Source organism: Kogia breviceps, chromosome 19 (assembly GCF_026419965.1).
Source record: "Kogia breviceps isolate mKogBre1 chromosome 19, mKogBre1 haplotype 1, whole genome shotgun sequence".
NCBI lineage: Eukaryota > Metazoa > Chordata > Mammalia > Artiodactyla > Physeteridae > Kogia > Kogia breviceps.
In genome coordinates this window covers 39,112,694-39,128,807 of record NC_081328.1, presented here as the reverse complement: position 1 = coordinate 39,128,807, position 16,114 = coordinate 39,112,694, and the positions used below count along the sequence as shown (strand labels likewise).

Here is a 16,114-nt window from a genome sequence, read left to right as displayed (position 1 = left end):
CTGTGGCACACGGGCTTAGTTGCTCCATGGCATGTGGGATCTTCCTGGACCAGGGCTTGAACCTGTGTCCCCTGCATTGGCAGGCAGACTCCTAACTACTGCGCCACCAGGGAAGCCCTGGTGTATGTTTTTGAACTGGGAGAGTTGCTGTGGTTTTACTCTTATTGAAAGGTCACTGAAGGATCATCCTTGAATTTTTCAAACAGCAAAACTGAAAGAGTTGGTCTGCTCCTCAGAATACTTCTTACTGGACGCGGTGTCCTTGCCTGGGAGAATCTGGTGTGGTCAATGTAGCTGTAATTCATACCAGTGGTTTATTCATTCCATATGTTTTTTTGAGTATCTGTTATGAGCTGGGCATCCTGCTGGATGCTGCGGGAGTGAAGGGGAGGACACGCTGGTGATCAAAAGCCCAGGCTCTTCCTGTCCTCAGGCTGGCAGGCAGTCTGGCATAGAAGTTACAAGTGCAAGATACAGAGTCACAGTGCTCAGGTCCAAGAAAGGAGAACATCGGGATCTTTCCCGAACCAGTGTCTCCCCAACAGCAAAGTTGGGGAAGTTTTACGCTAAGAGTACACGCATATTCATGAAGGGGCTTGGGCAGAGGGGAATTCAGCATAGAATTAGGGCAAAGGTCTACAGAGTCCAAGCTTTAGTTGGTTGAAGTCAGGAGGGTCAACATCATTGTTCTATCCTTCACCTGGATGGGGGCCTTAGTTCCTGCAGAACTCAAAGATATATTGTCATGTATATCTCTTGAGGAGGAACTAGGACTCTCCTTTATTACTTCGCTGTTGTTTGACTGCCTTTTCTCTGTTTGTGCACTCCTGTGTTCTCTTAAGATCATTAATTACTGAGATCTGTTCAAGGGCAAGCATTGCAGCCAGGCGTAGGTCACAAAATGGCTTAGGCCACAATGGCTTCTCTTATGTTGAGAAAGCCATTCCTGGTTCACTTTCTGCAGGGACCCCCTAACCTATCTGCTCACAGACTTGTCACTTGTCTGCTTAAAACAAGTGAGATCTTGTTTTAAGGAGATCTACAGATCTCCCTATTACCCTTGGGCGAGAGTTCCTGTTTCTTCTTATGACTTACACCAGCGCCTTCTCCAGCTTCATCTCATGCCGTAGTTCCCTGATGCAGTCTCCACAGGGCTCTGCTTCATTACAACTGCCTGGACCCCATCCTTGGGGATGATTATTCAGTACATGTAGAATAAGGACCAGCCTCCAGCATCTCAGAGGCCCTCAGGTGATTGTGATGTGCATCCTGGGTGAGACCTGATTCTGCTCTTGTTCCAAGGTTCTTAGTCTGGCCACACCTTAGCATTGTCTGAGGAGCTTTTAAGTATTGAAACCTGGTTCCCACCCTCAGCAATATATCCATTTGGCATCTGGTTTGGCTCCCGGGCATCTCTGTTTTATTTTTTAAAAAATATGTGCCCTAGTCATTCTCATCTTCAGCCAGCGTGGGGAACTTCTGCATACAGAGGGCAGAATCCAGGAGTAGATGTTGTGGGAAAACAGATCTTGATTCTGGAGTGATTTACCCTTTCAGATCTCCAAGTATTTGAAAAGCCACTCTTCCGTAATTTATATTTTTCTCTCCTAACCTCACTTCCTGCTCCCCAAGTCTTCTTCCTGGGCAAAACGTTCGAGTTCTTGGACTCCTCACACCCTGATTGCCCCTCCCTGAATGTGTTTGTTTTTTAATGCACCATTTAAATTGTGATACAATTAGAATATCACTAGGTGTGGGCCAGTTACAGGTGGACTAATAGATCCTTTCATTCAAATGCTATATACGTCTTTTAAAATATCATTAGATCACACTGGCTTGGTATATTATGGTTGACTCATGCATTAACTTAAAATCAATGAAAACTCCCACTGTAGCATTAAGTTCAGGAATTCTGAAAATGGACTTATTTGGGTTAGGATTCCAGCTTCATGCCTTTACTACCTGTCTGACCTTGGGTGAATCACTTAAAATTCTGTGCCTCATTTTCCTCCTCTGTAAAATGGGTATAAAAATAGGTTGTCGTGAAGATGAAATGAATAAATAAATGTCAAGTACTTAAAAGAGTGCCTCGCACATAGTAAGTGCTGTATAAATATTAGCAATAACCATTAGTTCTCCTGACTGCTCTTAAACCAAGATTCTTATTTTTCATCTTTTTTGTTCATTTGCATATCCCTTGGTGTTTTCACCTTTAGTCTTTTTAGGACCTGGAGCTATCCTTAGGTGAACTATGGGTGGAGATATTTGATCAGGGCACCACCCATTCCTCTCTCCCCTTCACTCACACCAAATCACAGCATTACTAACTCCTCCCTCAGGATGTTTCAAAGACCCATTAAAATGCATGTAAGCAGGGAAAGCTGACTTTATCTTTTAACAGGACTAATCCGATTAATTACTCTATGTTTCCCAGGGCATTGAGGAAATGGATTTAGTATAAGAAATGCTGATGAAAGGAATGCCATGAGGGGAAGGAACAATATGGCAATGAGGTGTACCCAGCACATATAGGAGGGATGCTGTACATCCGTTATTATTCTTAAGCCTATATAACAATCCTTCAAAAGAGGGGTACTTCCCCATTTTACTAAAGGAGAAGCCTGTTATGTAGTCAAGTAATATCTCCCAAACAAACAGCTGAGAAATGGTAGGGAGGGCTTGCACCCAGGCCCATCCAAGGTCAAGTCTCTTGGTCCTTGGCTTTACCTTGGCTTCAGAGGAGCGTGTCTGGTTGGAGGAGGGGACATGCGACAAAGTGGGGGGCCACGTGATGCTCAAATTTGGTTTGTTTTGTGGTCTTTATCTGGAACTCAGACCCATTCTCAGGCAACTTTAACCATGAACTTCGCACTCAGTAATTGACAAAGCGCATCTAGTTGTGTTACTTTCAGTTTAGAGGGAATTATGTTTGTTATGCTCTTGTTCTTTTAATCTGAAATATTTGTGATCAAATATGCTGCCTATCCCAAATGAAATTTGGAGAATATGTCCATTGTTGTTTTCTAATTCCATAACACTATTAGATTTGAAATAAGAGGCCTTGACAATTCATAGTTTTCAGAATCTTTTTCTCAGAGGTAGGTAGCTGCGTGAGCACTAGATTTTGCGTAGTGCTTTTGGTTTTGTTTTTAACATCCTGATTGTCCTTCATGATTGTCCTTCATGTATCAAGGCACTAGGTTTTCCTTCCTTTTTGCTGTTAGCATTCCTGGTAGGCTCCACCTCCTACACTTAACTGTAAACCTGATACATTTTATTCTCTGTGTTTCTGGATTTAAATTAGATAACTATACAAAAGTAGCGCTAGTGATAAGACTTTACACATGTCAGGATTTGGAATGGAAAAAATCATGTGCTCAGCACAAGATTCTTGAACTTTTCCAAGAATTAGAGTGAGATAAGAAGAATGAGGGATAGTACAATTTGGAGGGTTGAATGTGCTCCAGAGTATCATTAAAACTGTTCTTTCGCTTACTTCTCCAAGCTCTGCTCCCCAGTAATTTAGTACTTCTTTCTTGTATTCAATTTTGCCACCTTAGTAGGGAACTATAATTCAAATTCTCTTATATCTCAATGTCCATTTTTTGCAAAGAAGTGTTGGTTTCTGACTTTAAAGCAAATCCTATTATTTTTAATTGAATATATTTGAATATTACAGTGAGGTTAATTCAGATTGGGCACTCAAGTGTTAATATTTTGTCTTTTTAGGAAATCAAAACTAGATCTCTGCAAAGACTTGTTATTGTTAAAGGCAAAGATCTAGTCTTAAACTTTACAAAGGAACTATTTGGATTTGTAAGCAAGGAAATTACATATTTACTATACAAGTGTACTTATTTCGAATTATCTTTTAAAATTTGAAATTCCAGAGTCTTAATGTCTAGGGTAATTATCAATGGTGAAATAGTTAAGCTACAATATTTAAATGTGGACTTCCTGTCATTCGTTACACCTTTAATCCAACAGTGAAAATGTCATGAAGATTGAGTGTCTTTGTCTAGCATTAATTGCCTTTTAGTTTTTCTCATTTTTTTTCTCCTCCCTAATTTATTTTAAGGAGTTTGCAGCTACCTCATATTATTTTTGGAATGTGGTATGGCCAGAACAAAAAAATTGGAGCTTATAATTATAAATAAATTCTGTGACCCTTAATGGAATTTTCAGGATTATATTGAAAACACTAATAGAAACCAAACAGTTGTTCTCTGGGCTTTAAACAGAAATCCCATTGTATAGAACATGTTTACTATAAAATAAGAGTTAAAAGAGAATAGAAAGCTGTAAAAATCCTATGATCCTAACTTCCAGAAAGAAATAAAATATATATATACATACCCTGAGATAGATAAAGAGGAATTATATCAACATGTCCAACATGTCAATTGTAGTTCTAGATAGTATGATGATACGATATGGGTGATTTTATCTTTTGGTTTTTGTTTTTGTATTTCTCCAAATTTTCCACTGTGAACATTATTACTTTTTTTTTTCTTCTTAGGCCACACCATGAGGCATGTGGGATCTTAGTTCCCTGACCAGGGATTGAACCCGTGCCCCCTGCAGTGGAAGTGCAGATTTTTTAAAAAATTTATTTTATTTTATTTTTGGCTGCATTGGGTCTTCGTTGCAGCTTGCAGGCTTTCTCTAGTTGCAGCAAGTGGGGACTACTCTTTGTTGCAGTGTGCAGGCTTCTCATCGTGGTGGCTTCTCTTGTTGCAGAGCACGGGCTCTAGGCGTGCGGACTTCAGTAGTTGTGGCCCACGGGCTCAGTAGTTGTGGTGCATGGGCTTAGTTGCTCCACAGCATGTGGGATCTTCCCGGACCAGGGCTCAAACCCGTGTCCCATGCATAGGTAGGCGGATTCTTAACCACTGCACCACCAGGGAAGTCCCAAAAACGTCTTCTTAAAAGGACTAGTTTCAGTAGAAATTAGTACCATTTCTATGTTATTTTATACTTTGGTTGCCTTAGTCACTGGACCTTTCCTGATGGCAAAGAGGAGCTTAGTGTAGGCAACAGATAATATACAAGTATGAATAAATATGTTCTATTTTAAATGTAGGTATTTCTAATATAGAGTATGGCTAACACCCAAAGAAAAATCTTGGGACGCATTGCAAGGTAGAGCAGAAATTATCTTTAGATTGCTTTCTGTTCTAGATTATTGTATACACCTGGTTTTTCGTCCCTCTCCTCACTTTCACCCCTGACTAACTCACCCCTGTGTAAATCCACTGGTGCCTGCGTGTGAAGAACAGGTGTTAATTTAAAAAGATGTTTTATGCAATGATGTAATGAAATGAAGCCTTTTGTAAGTCGTCTTGACTTGTGGTTCTCAACACATCCCTTGGTTTCTTTAGATTGAAGTGTATAAATGAGAACTGTGACTTGGACAGACCTTTTTCGTGATCTTTACAGTAATAAGTTCCCCGTTAGACAGTAGTCATTTGCCTTATGACTTCTTGTTAGTAAGTTATCCCCAAGAGGTTGAGAAATTCCTGTTTTGAAAAGTCCAGAAAGTCTTTGGTGACTTGCTGTTTCATTTTTATTGTTCTTTTCTTTTCGGTTGTAGAAAAGAGGATCACACTCACCTTTCCTTTATCTGCTAACATTTACTACCTGCAAACCTTAAACTGAGTAAACGCCTGGAGAGAATTAAGAGAACGTATTGCCGGAAGCCAGCCACTGTATGGAATGAATTGACTTCTCTCCTCTGCACCCAGAATGGTGCTGGGCACTCACGTTGTTGTGCAAATTGCTCTCTGTGTTCTGGAGTTCAGTGAAAGTGGTTATTAGGTCAGGCTTAGAATTATTCCACAGATAAGAAATACTTCAGTTAGAATTTAGTAGAGTCCTTCAGATTAACTTGTAATTTGAAAAACCAGAATTGAGATTGTGAAATAAAGTGGGCTTTAAAAAAGTTTTTTTCCAGTAAGACAATTACCAGTTGGCAATGGTTTTCCTAGACAATTTGGCTTTTTAAAAAAAATTTATTTATTTATTTTTGGCTGTGTTGGGTCTTCGTTTCTGTGCGAGGACTTTCTCCAGTTGCGGAGAGCGGGGGCCACTCTTCATCGCGGTGCACGGACCTCTCACTGTCGCGGCCCCTCCTGTTGCGTAGCACAGGCTCCAGACGCGCAGGCTCAGTAGTTGTGGCTCACGGGCTTAGTTGTTCCGCGGCATGTGGGATCCTCCCAGACTAGGGCTCGAACCCGTGTCCCCTGCATTGGCAGGCAGATTCCCAACCACTGCGCCACCAGGGAAGCCCCTGCTCTCTACATCTTTGTCTCTATTTCTGCCTTGCAAACTGGTTTAATCTGTACCATTTTTCTAGATTCCACAAATATGCGTTAATATATGATACTTGTTTTTCTCTTTCTGACTTACTTCACTCTGTATTACAGTCTCTAGGTCCATCCACGTCTGTACAAATGACCCAATTTCGTTCCTTTTTATGGCTGAGGCAGATTTTTAACTTGGCCCTAATGTGAATATTGTAAGAGAGTTCTAATGGCCTTTGTTTGATTTCTTTTCTTTTTTTTTTTTTTTAAATTTTATTGGAGTAGAGTTGACTTACAGTGTTGTGTTAGTTTCAGGTGTATAGCAAAGTGATTCAGTTATACATATATTTATTCTTTTTCAGATTCTTTACCCATGTAGGTTATTATAGAATACTGAGTAGAGTTCCCTGTGCTATACAATAGGTCCTTGTTGGTTATCTATTTTATATATAGTAGTGTGTGTATGTTAATCCCAAATTCCTAATTTATCCCTCCCCTCCACATTTCCCTTTTGGTAACCATAAGTTTGTTTTCAAAATCTGTGTGTCTGTTTCTATTTTGTAAATAAGTTCATTTGTATCATTTAAAAAAAATTAGATTATACATATGAGTGATATCATATATTTGTCTTTCTCTGTCTGACTTCACTTAGTATGATAATCTCTAGGTCCCTCCATGTTGCTGCAAATGACATTTCATTCTTTTTTATGGCTGTGTAATTCCATTGTATATACCACATCTTCTTTATCCATTCCTCTGTCGATGGACATTTAGGTTGCTTCCATGTCTTGACTATAGTAAACAGTGCTGTGGTGAACACTGGGGTGCATGTATCTTTTCAAGTATGGTTTTCTCCAGGTCTATGCCCAGGAGTGGGATTGCTGGATCATATGGTAGTTCTATTTTTAGTTTTTTAAGGGACCTCCATACTGTTCTCCATAGTGGTTGTAGGCCTTTGATTTCCTGTTAAGAGTAAAATTCGACATGGTTACAATGCTTCAGCGTGTAGCATGCGTTTCAGTTACAGCTTTGATTAGCCAGTGTTTAGCATACATGTACCACTGCCCAGGTAGCATCGCATCGGTCCTGTGGCAGGTTAATCTTGGGGGTGGAGATGGGGGGCTGGGGGTGCGACTGCAAAGGAGTGGTAGCTGAAATGCTCGGGAGGTGCCTAAGACATTGTTAAAAAAAATCCCAAGCACCTAGGAAACTTAACTTATTCCCCTCTAATGTTGTTGGAAGGTTTAGTTTATTTATGGAAACATATTGGCCTGACTGGGGCAAATACCTCATCCTGACATTCTCATCTCTTTGCTTTACTGAACTTCTTCACCAGTGGAACTTAAGCCCTTGGTACTTGAGGAGGGAAATACTTTAGATCTGTGGCATAAGTGTAAAGCATACACTGGTTTAGAAAACTTAGTACAAAAAGGAGAATGTAAAGTATCTCATTAATAGTTTTTGTATGATCGCATGTTAAGATGATAACATTTTGGTTATATTAGGTTAAAGAAAATGTATTATTAAAGTTAATTTTACCTCTTTCTTTCTACTTTTTATTTTTTTTATTTTTTATTTATTTATTTTTTTTTCAGGACGCGGGCCTCTCACTGTTGTGGCCTCTCCCGCTGCGGAGCACAGGCTCCGGACGCGCAGGCCCAGCGGCCATGGCCTACGGGGCCCAGCCGCTCGGCGGCACGCGGGATCCTCCCGGACCGGGGCACGAACCCGTATCCCCTGCATCGGCAGGCGGGCTCTCAACCACTGCGCCACCAGAGAAGCCCTCTACTTTTTAAATATGGCGCCTAGAAAATTTAAGATTACATATGTGGCTTGTATTAGATTTGTATTGGATGATGCTGCCTTAGTTTTTTTTTTTTGATTAATTGATTGATTTTTGGCCGTAGCGGGTCTTCATTGCTGCGCGTGGGCTTTTTCTAGCTGAGGCGAGCGGGAGCTACTGTTCGTTGTGGTGCGCGGGCTTCTCATTGCGGTGGCTTCTCTTGTTGCGGAGCATGGGCTCTAGGCACACGGGCTTCAGTAGTTGTGGCAGGTGGGTTCAGTAGTGTGGCTCTCGGGCTCTAGAGCTCAGGCTCAGTAGTTGTGGCGCATGGTCTTAGTTGCTCCGTGGCATGTGGGATCTTCCCAGACCAGGGCTTGAACCCGTGTCCCCTGCATTGGCAGGCGGATTCTTAACCACTGCGCCACCAGTGAAGATTTTTAATTGTTCAATTAAAGACTGCCATGAGGGGACTCACCCTGCTTTCCTGAATATGTGCTTGAAAGCTTGATCAATTGATGCCATCTTTGCAGTAGCAAGGGGGTATGCTGTTTCTGTCACCCCAAGAAAGAGAAGGAGAACAGCAGCACAGCCCTCTTGAATTCTGTAAGGACCCCAGATTCTGAACAACTTGGTGATCATTTAACTTGCTGCTCTGAGAACACAAGACCTGTCGGTTTTGTCACCAGTTTGCCCAGTCCTTCTTATGAAAGGACCAGTAATTAGGTGCTTATTCATGCCTTCTCCAAGAAATAAATCAAGCACTCTAGTAAAGTGTATGTATTTGTGTGTATTCTACCTTTCAGTAAATGTTCTCGCTGTCCCAGAGAACCATCTCAGTATACTCTGATCCATATATACCTTAGTCTTTGGCTCCTACTCATAGTTATTTTTTACAGCTTCTTAAGACTACTTGGTCTGTATTACTATTTCCATGACCCCAAACTATCCAGGAAGAGGACTCAAGGTGGTCAGCTGGCTTGGCTTCTCCTTGAGCATTTCCCTGGGTTGTTCATGAACCTGGGGACAACCTGAATGCCTGGTGTTTAGCTTCTCTTCTTTCTCATCCCAGCCTGAGAAATTTTAGAAACAAAATTACACTTTCCTTTGAGTGTGAGAACCCCAGGCAGGTCCTTGCTTATGTGTTTAAACCTTTAGTCTTGGAATTAGCTCTCTGCCCTCCCTGAACACCCATATCCCACGTTTTGTTCTTAAAGATCAAACTTAGGTTTACTGTGTTTCTACCTCCCAGTCTGCCTAAAAGGAGTGTAGAGTGGAAAGAAAGGAACTCACGTCTGTTGAGCATCTGTTGTGTGCTAGACACTGAGCCGGGTGCTCAAGAAATATTATCTCAGTAACCCCAAGGGGTGGGAATTATGATCTCTGTTTGATAGAGGAGGAAATGGAAATCTGGAAGTTAAATAATTTCTCAGCTTCACATACCTCTGAGAGATAATGGATTCTAGAACGTGACATCATGCCCACATTGTCATCCTGGTTTAGGAGAAAGAAGCTGCGATGTGCTTCCAGAGGTAGAGATTTGAATGTATATGTATTGTTCTGAACTGGGAGAAACATGGAAGATCCTTTCCAAAACATCTTTTATCCCTGTCACAGACCCGATGCCTGTGTTGGATAGATTGTTTCCCCTTACTGGGGCTTGTAGTGACCATATAAACCTTTGGTTTGCAGTTGTGACCCCTGATTCCAGCAGAATGGCCCAATGGAATCAGCTACAGCAGCTGGACACACGGTACTTGGAGCAGCTTCATCAGCTGTACAGTGACAGCTTCCCGATGGAGCTACGGCAGTTTCTGGCCCCTTGGATCGAGAGTCAAGATTGGTAAGTCCTTTTTGAGAAACTCCCAAAATTGTTAGGTTTTAGTTTGAGACAAGAGACATGATCTGCTCTAACTTAACTCTTTGCTAACTATTTCATTGAAAAGCTTATGGGTATAGGTGATGGGATAAAAGAGAACAGAAGATAGAGAGGTCATTTTAGTCTTGTAAAAACATTTTCTACATCAGAAGGGCATCTGGGCAGCTGTCATTTGGCACACTGAAGTGGTTTGCTTGGTGGTAGATGTTTTGAAGCCTGACTTTAATCTCATTTGCTTGATGAGATGCTCTGTGTGTTCTGACACTTCAGGGACATGCTATAGATATATATAGAGATATATATATATATTTTATTGGAGTATAATTGCTTTACAGTGTTGTGTTAGTTTCTGCTGCACAGCGAAGTGAATTTTTTTTATCTGAATGAGGATTCTGTTGTGGGTAAAAGTTTGGGTTTGTACTTCTGATTCCCCTTTCATTAAGGGAAAGAAACACAGAGTCAGAGAAATAGACTCATTCATAGAGGATAATGGTACAGAATTCCAACAACTATTTCCTTCACTTAAAAAAAAAATTATTTATTTTATTATGTATGTATTTTGGCTTCTCCGGGTCTTAGTTGCGGCACACGGGATCTTTAGTTGCAGCATGCAGGATCTATTCCCCAACCAGGGGTTGAACCCGGCCCCCCTGCATTGGGAGCATGGAGTCTTACCCACTGGACCACCAGCGAAGTACCTCCTTCACTTTAATGTATTCAGATCCACCTATTAATTTTGGTTTAATTCAGGCCCCTGACCTAGTTTTTCCAGATTTTGGTAAGGGGCCAGAGAGGTGATTCAGAGATGTGAGAAATAGGCCACCCTAGCTTGGGATTGCTTATTTGCTACTAAAAGTCTGACCACAGAGTTGACAGAGAATTTAAAGCAAAACAACATACCTGTTCACTTCACTCAAGTATTTGATAAATATAGAACTATGACAGTGGCTAATAGTATCTGGAATAATTGTTGATAATTTTTTAATTGACGACATTTATGGTTGCTGAGCAAGATGCATCTAAAATTATGAGTGGGTTAAAGCATCAGGTTTGCCTTGGGTTTTTTCCTCCTTGATGGTGACTTATGCGTGCATGCATGTGTATGTATGTGGGTGTGTGTGTGTAGGTTTCAGAATCATCATTCTTTATCCTTCTTCCTTTTCCTAGGGCATATGCGGCTAGCAAAGAATCACATGCAACTTTGGTGTTTCATAATCTCTTGGGTGAAATTGACCAGCAGTATAGCCGCTTCCTGCAGGAGTCCAATGTTCTCTATCAGCACAACCTGCGAAGAATCAAGCAGTTCCTTCAGGTGTGATGAGAAACTGAACCCGCAGAGGAGGGTTTTATCTTTCTTTCCTGAAAGTTTCTTTTCTCATTTGGCTAAATAATGAGAACATATCTTGTACTTTAAATCCAAGGAGAAGTAACTAGCCCTTTGAGTATCGTTGCCTGAAATTAACTTCTTTGGTTCATTGAAATAATAATGTGATTGCTATGTTAATCGTGTTATGTTAGCATGTTAATAACATGATTGTGATGAGGGCAGATGACTAGGAAGGTGACTCTTACTTTTTAGTCGAACCTTTAGGTTCGACCATAAATGGATACTCCTTGACAAAGTCAGTTGCCTCCCTGTAAGACTGGGATAACACACTGTCCAAAGACAGACGACCGAGCGTTCTCTCACTGAAGTACAGCTCCTCATGACTGCCTTTCTTCCTCTCTTCCCTTCATCTCCCACTAATTGCAGCCAGGCTCTGAGGCCTTTGCTGTGTTGTTTCATGTAGTAAATGTCATGCTTTCCCTAATTTATGAGGAAGTTAGCAAAGTTCAGTCCACATCTCCTTAGTCTACTGCCACTTTTCATTCTCTTTCTCTCCTACGTACAGAGCAGATACCTTGAGAAGCCAATGGAGATTGCCCGAATTGTGGCCCGGTGCCTGTGGGAAGAGTCCCGCCTCCTCCAAACTGCAGCCACTGCAGCCCAGGTGAGGCCTGGGAAGAAACAAAGCACTGTTGAAATGTGCTTCCTTCGTATGTACAAAGATGTGCTTGCTCTTCCAGGGTCTTTAGGATGTGCACTGACCTATGGGGAGAAGTGGGTGTTTGGGGTTTTTGGGTTCTTTGGTTTTTGTTGTTGTTGTTGTTGTTTGGGGTTTTTTGGGTTATTTTGGCTATGCCACATGTGGCATGTGAGATCTTAGTTCCCTGACCAGGGATCAAACCCACACCCCTTGCGTTGGAAGAGTTTTAACCACTGGACCACCAGGGAAGTCCCTGGGTTTTGTTTTATACAATGAAAATAACTTTTTTTCCCTGCGTATAAAATGCATTCTACTTTTTAAGAAAAACTTTAAAACATTACAGAAAATTAGAAGAAAGTTAAAAAACAAAGATCTGAAATGTCCCTCACTCCTTTTTTTTTTTAACGTCTTTATTGGAGTATGATTGCTTTACAATGTAGTGTTAGTTTCTGCTGCATAACAAAGTGAATCAGCTATATGTATACATACATCACCATATCCCCTCCCTCTTGCGTCTCCCTTCCACCCTCCCTATCCCACCCCTCTAGGTGGTCACAAAGCACCGATCTCCCTGTGCTATGTGGCTGCTTCCCACTAGCTGTCTCTTTTACATTTGGTAGTGTATATATGTCCATGCCACTCTCTCACTTCGTCCCAGCTTACCCTTCCCCCTCCCCATGTCCTCAAGTCCATTCTCTATGTCTGCGTCTTTATTCCTGTCCTGCCCCTCCTCTAGGTTCTTCAGAACCATTTTATTTTTTTTTAAGATTCCATATACATGTGTTAGCATACGGTATTTGTTTTTCTCTTTCTGACTTACTTCACTCTGTATGACAGACTCTGGGTCCATCCACCTCACTACAAATAACTCAATTTCATTTCTTTTTATGGCTGACTAATATTCCATCGTGTATATATATGTGCCACATCTTCTTTATCCATTCATCTGTTGAGGGACGCTTAGGTTGCTTCCATGTCCTGGCTATTGTAAATAGTGCTGCAGTGAACATTGTGGTACATGACTCTTTTTGAATCATGGTTTTCTCAGGGTATATGCCCAGTAGAGGGATTGCTGGGTTGTATGGTAGTTTTAGTTTTAGTTTTTTAAGGAACCTCCATACTGTTCTCCATAGTGGCTGTATCAATTTACATTCCCACCAACAGTGCAAGAGGGTTCCCTTTTCTCCACACCCTCTTCCGCATTTATTGTTTGTAAATTTTTTGACGATGGACATTCTGACTGGTGTGAGGTGATACCTCATTGTAGTTTTGATTTGTATTTCTCTAATGATTACTCCTCTCTTCATTGTCTCTTCCCAGGAATCCAACATTAATAGTCTGATATATATCCTTTCATACCTTTCTCCAGACTCCCATAAACTATAGAAAATACACACACACACATTATATTTAAATTGGTTTACTTTTCTGCATCTTGCTTTTTTCATTTAATTATGTCATGTAAATCCTTCTAAGTCAAGTAGTCTAAAGCTAACTCACTTTATTTGCTGCATAATATTCTGTGGCATAGATCTGCTATAATTTATTCAATTATTACCCCTTTGATAGACAGTCACTTCTTTCTGGTTTTTTTTTCCTCCACTGTAAATACTAGTGCAATGCCTCCCTATATATCTTTATATATTCATGCTTTGATTTCTCTACTATGGACTTCCAGGCATGGAATTGTTAGGTCAAGGGGTATGTGCATGTGTGTGTATAAAATATATATAATTTTTTTATAGATAGTTCTAGATTGCTTTCCCCAAAGGCTGTAACAGTTCACATTTGCACCAGAAGGATATGACAATGTATTATTCTTGGGAGCCACCTGGGGGGGATGGTTTGGGATTTAATCATTCAGGTTCATACGCATTTCTCTTTGTGGTTAAGTTTGAGAATAACCTCACTAGAGCTAGAGATAACAATTAGTTTAGGGAATAGGGATTATGTGATGCTAACAGGCCCATTGGGGGAAACACATATTGATATATGATAGTCATATCTATCTATCTAGATCATCTAATCTATTATGTGTATATGTGTATGTGTATCCTACTGTGTGCTGGTTGTTATGGCCCCCTGCTTTAGAGGAGGCTGTGGTCTGGGAGAAACAGAAAATCAAACAACTTTATAAGGCAATAAAATACAAATTATTAAAATATTCTAAAAAAGATGAAAAAACTTAATTAGATCAATAACCATAAAAATATATTGAAAAAGACTTGAAAAAAATTACACTCCCCATCCCTCCAAAAAAGCCAATAGGCCAGATGGTTTAAAAGTTTTAACAAACTTTTGTGGTACAAATTGTTCCAGTATCATTTAAACACTTCCAAAGTGTAGGGGAAAAAAAGAGATGTTTCCAGCTTTTTTTTTTTTTTTTTTTTGCGGTACGCGGGCCCCTCACTGCTGTGGCCTCTCCCGTTGCGGAGCACAGCTCCAGACGCGCAGGCTCAGCAGCCATGGCTCACGGGCCTAGCCGCTCCACGGCATGTGGGATCTTCCCGGACCAGGGCACGAACCCGTGTCCCCTGCATCGGCAGGCAGACTCTCAACCACTGTGCCACCAGGGAAGCCCTCCAGCTTATTTTATGTGGTTAGAATAATGCTAATATCAAGACCTAAAAAGACAGTGTAAATAAAGAAAAGGTTAGGATTTTTGCATCCTGCTTAGTATACAAAGCATGGTTTATATTCTAGGAATGCAAGGGTGGCTTAGCAGTAGGGATTCTAGTAATGTAATTCATTAAATTAGAAAGTTAAAGAAGAAAAATTGTATTTTTGTTAGATGACAAAATTTAGTGTCCATTCTAGATTTAAAAAATAAGGAACTTTCATCGGAGCAACTAAGCCCGTGAGCCATGGCCGCCAGGCCTGCGCGTCCGGATCCTGTGCTCCGCAACGGGAGAGGCCACAACAGTGAGAGGCCCGCATACCGCAAAAAAAAATAAATAAAATAAAAAATAAGGAACTTTCTTAACAAAAAAAAGAATATTTGTGAGAAACCAAAGGGAACGTGATGTACAATGGTGAAGCACTAAAGTAATCTCATTAAAAACCGTTACAAGATTGAGGGTGCCTCCTGCCATTGATATTTTTATGACAGATCCAGCCATTGTAATAAGACAGAAGAAGGGAGTGTTAATGTTGGAAAGCAAAAGGCAAACTTTAAAAAAAAACAAAACACAATTACTGGAACAAGGGTTCAGAACAGTGATTGTGTTCAAGATAAATGTTTTTAAGAATTAGTAGTTCTCTTATACAATAGCAACAATAACCCTCCATTACATGACAATGTAATGGAAGCAAAGATTGGATTCATAACAGGAAAGACAAATGTATATGATACGCATATATTATTGAAATGTATGATAAAATGTCTAGAAGGATATATACCGAAGCATTAATGTTGTTGGTTACAGGAGACTTCTTTAGTTTCCGTAAGGTGTTTTCGTTAATATCCTATAATCAGGGAATTTTTTTTCTTTTTTTTTCCTCCCTTCTTTTAAAAACAATATGGTAGAATACACATAACATGAAATTTACCATCCCTTTTTTTTTCTTTTAGCTGCGCTGTGCAGCTTATGGTTGGGATCTTAGTTCCCCGACCAGGGATCAAACCCATGCCCCCTGCAGTGGAGGCGTGGAATCCTAACCACTGGTGCACCAGGGAATTCCTGCATCTTAACCATTTTTAAGTGTACCATTCAGTAGTGTTAAGTTCATCACATTGTTGTGAACCAATCTCCAGAACTTTTTTCATCTTGCAAAACTAAAATTCTATATCTATTTGACTGTAGCTCCCCATTCCCCCTGGACCCTGGCAACACCATTCTAACTTCCTGTCTCTATGAATTTGACTACTCTATGTACCTCATGTAAATAGAATCATACAGTGTGTGTCTTTTTGTGACTGGCTTATTTCACTTAGCATAAAGTCCTTAAGGTTTATCCATGTTGTAGCAGGTGTCAGAATTCCCTTCCTTCCAAAGGCTGAATACTATTCATTGTGTGGCTCTATCATATTTTGTTTATTCATTCATCTGTTGATGGACACTTGGGCGGCTTCCACCTTTTGGCTATTGTGAGTAATGCTGCTGCGAACATGGGTGTACAATTTTTT

At 40.6% G+C, this 16,114-nt stretch overlaps 1 protein-coding gene across 4 annotated transcripts in view; it reads left to right on the top strand.

The window, feature by feature from the left end:
* STAT3 (signal transducer and activator of transcription 3) overlaps positions 1–16,114 on the top strand; it is a 61,444-nt gene that overhangs the window by 21,820 nt on the left and 23,510 nt on the right. For all 4 annotated transcript variants that reach the window (XM_059048217.2, XM_059048220.2, XM_059048218.2 and 1 more), the window contains exons 2-4: positions 9,775–9,925; positions 11,129–11,273; positions 11,854–11,952. In XM_059048217.2, coding sequence (XP_058904200.2) covers positions 9,775–9,925; positions 11,129–11,273; positions 11,854–11,952 — 395 coding nt within the window. The remainder of the gene's footprint in view (positions 1–9,774; positions 9,926–11,128; positions 11,274–11,853; positions 11,953–16,114) is intronic.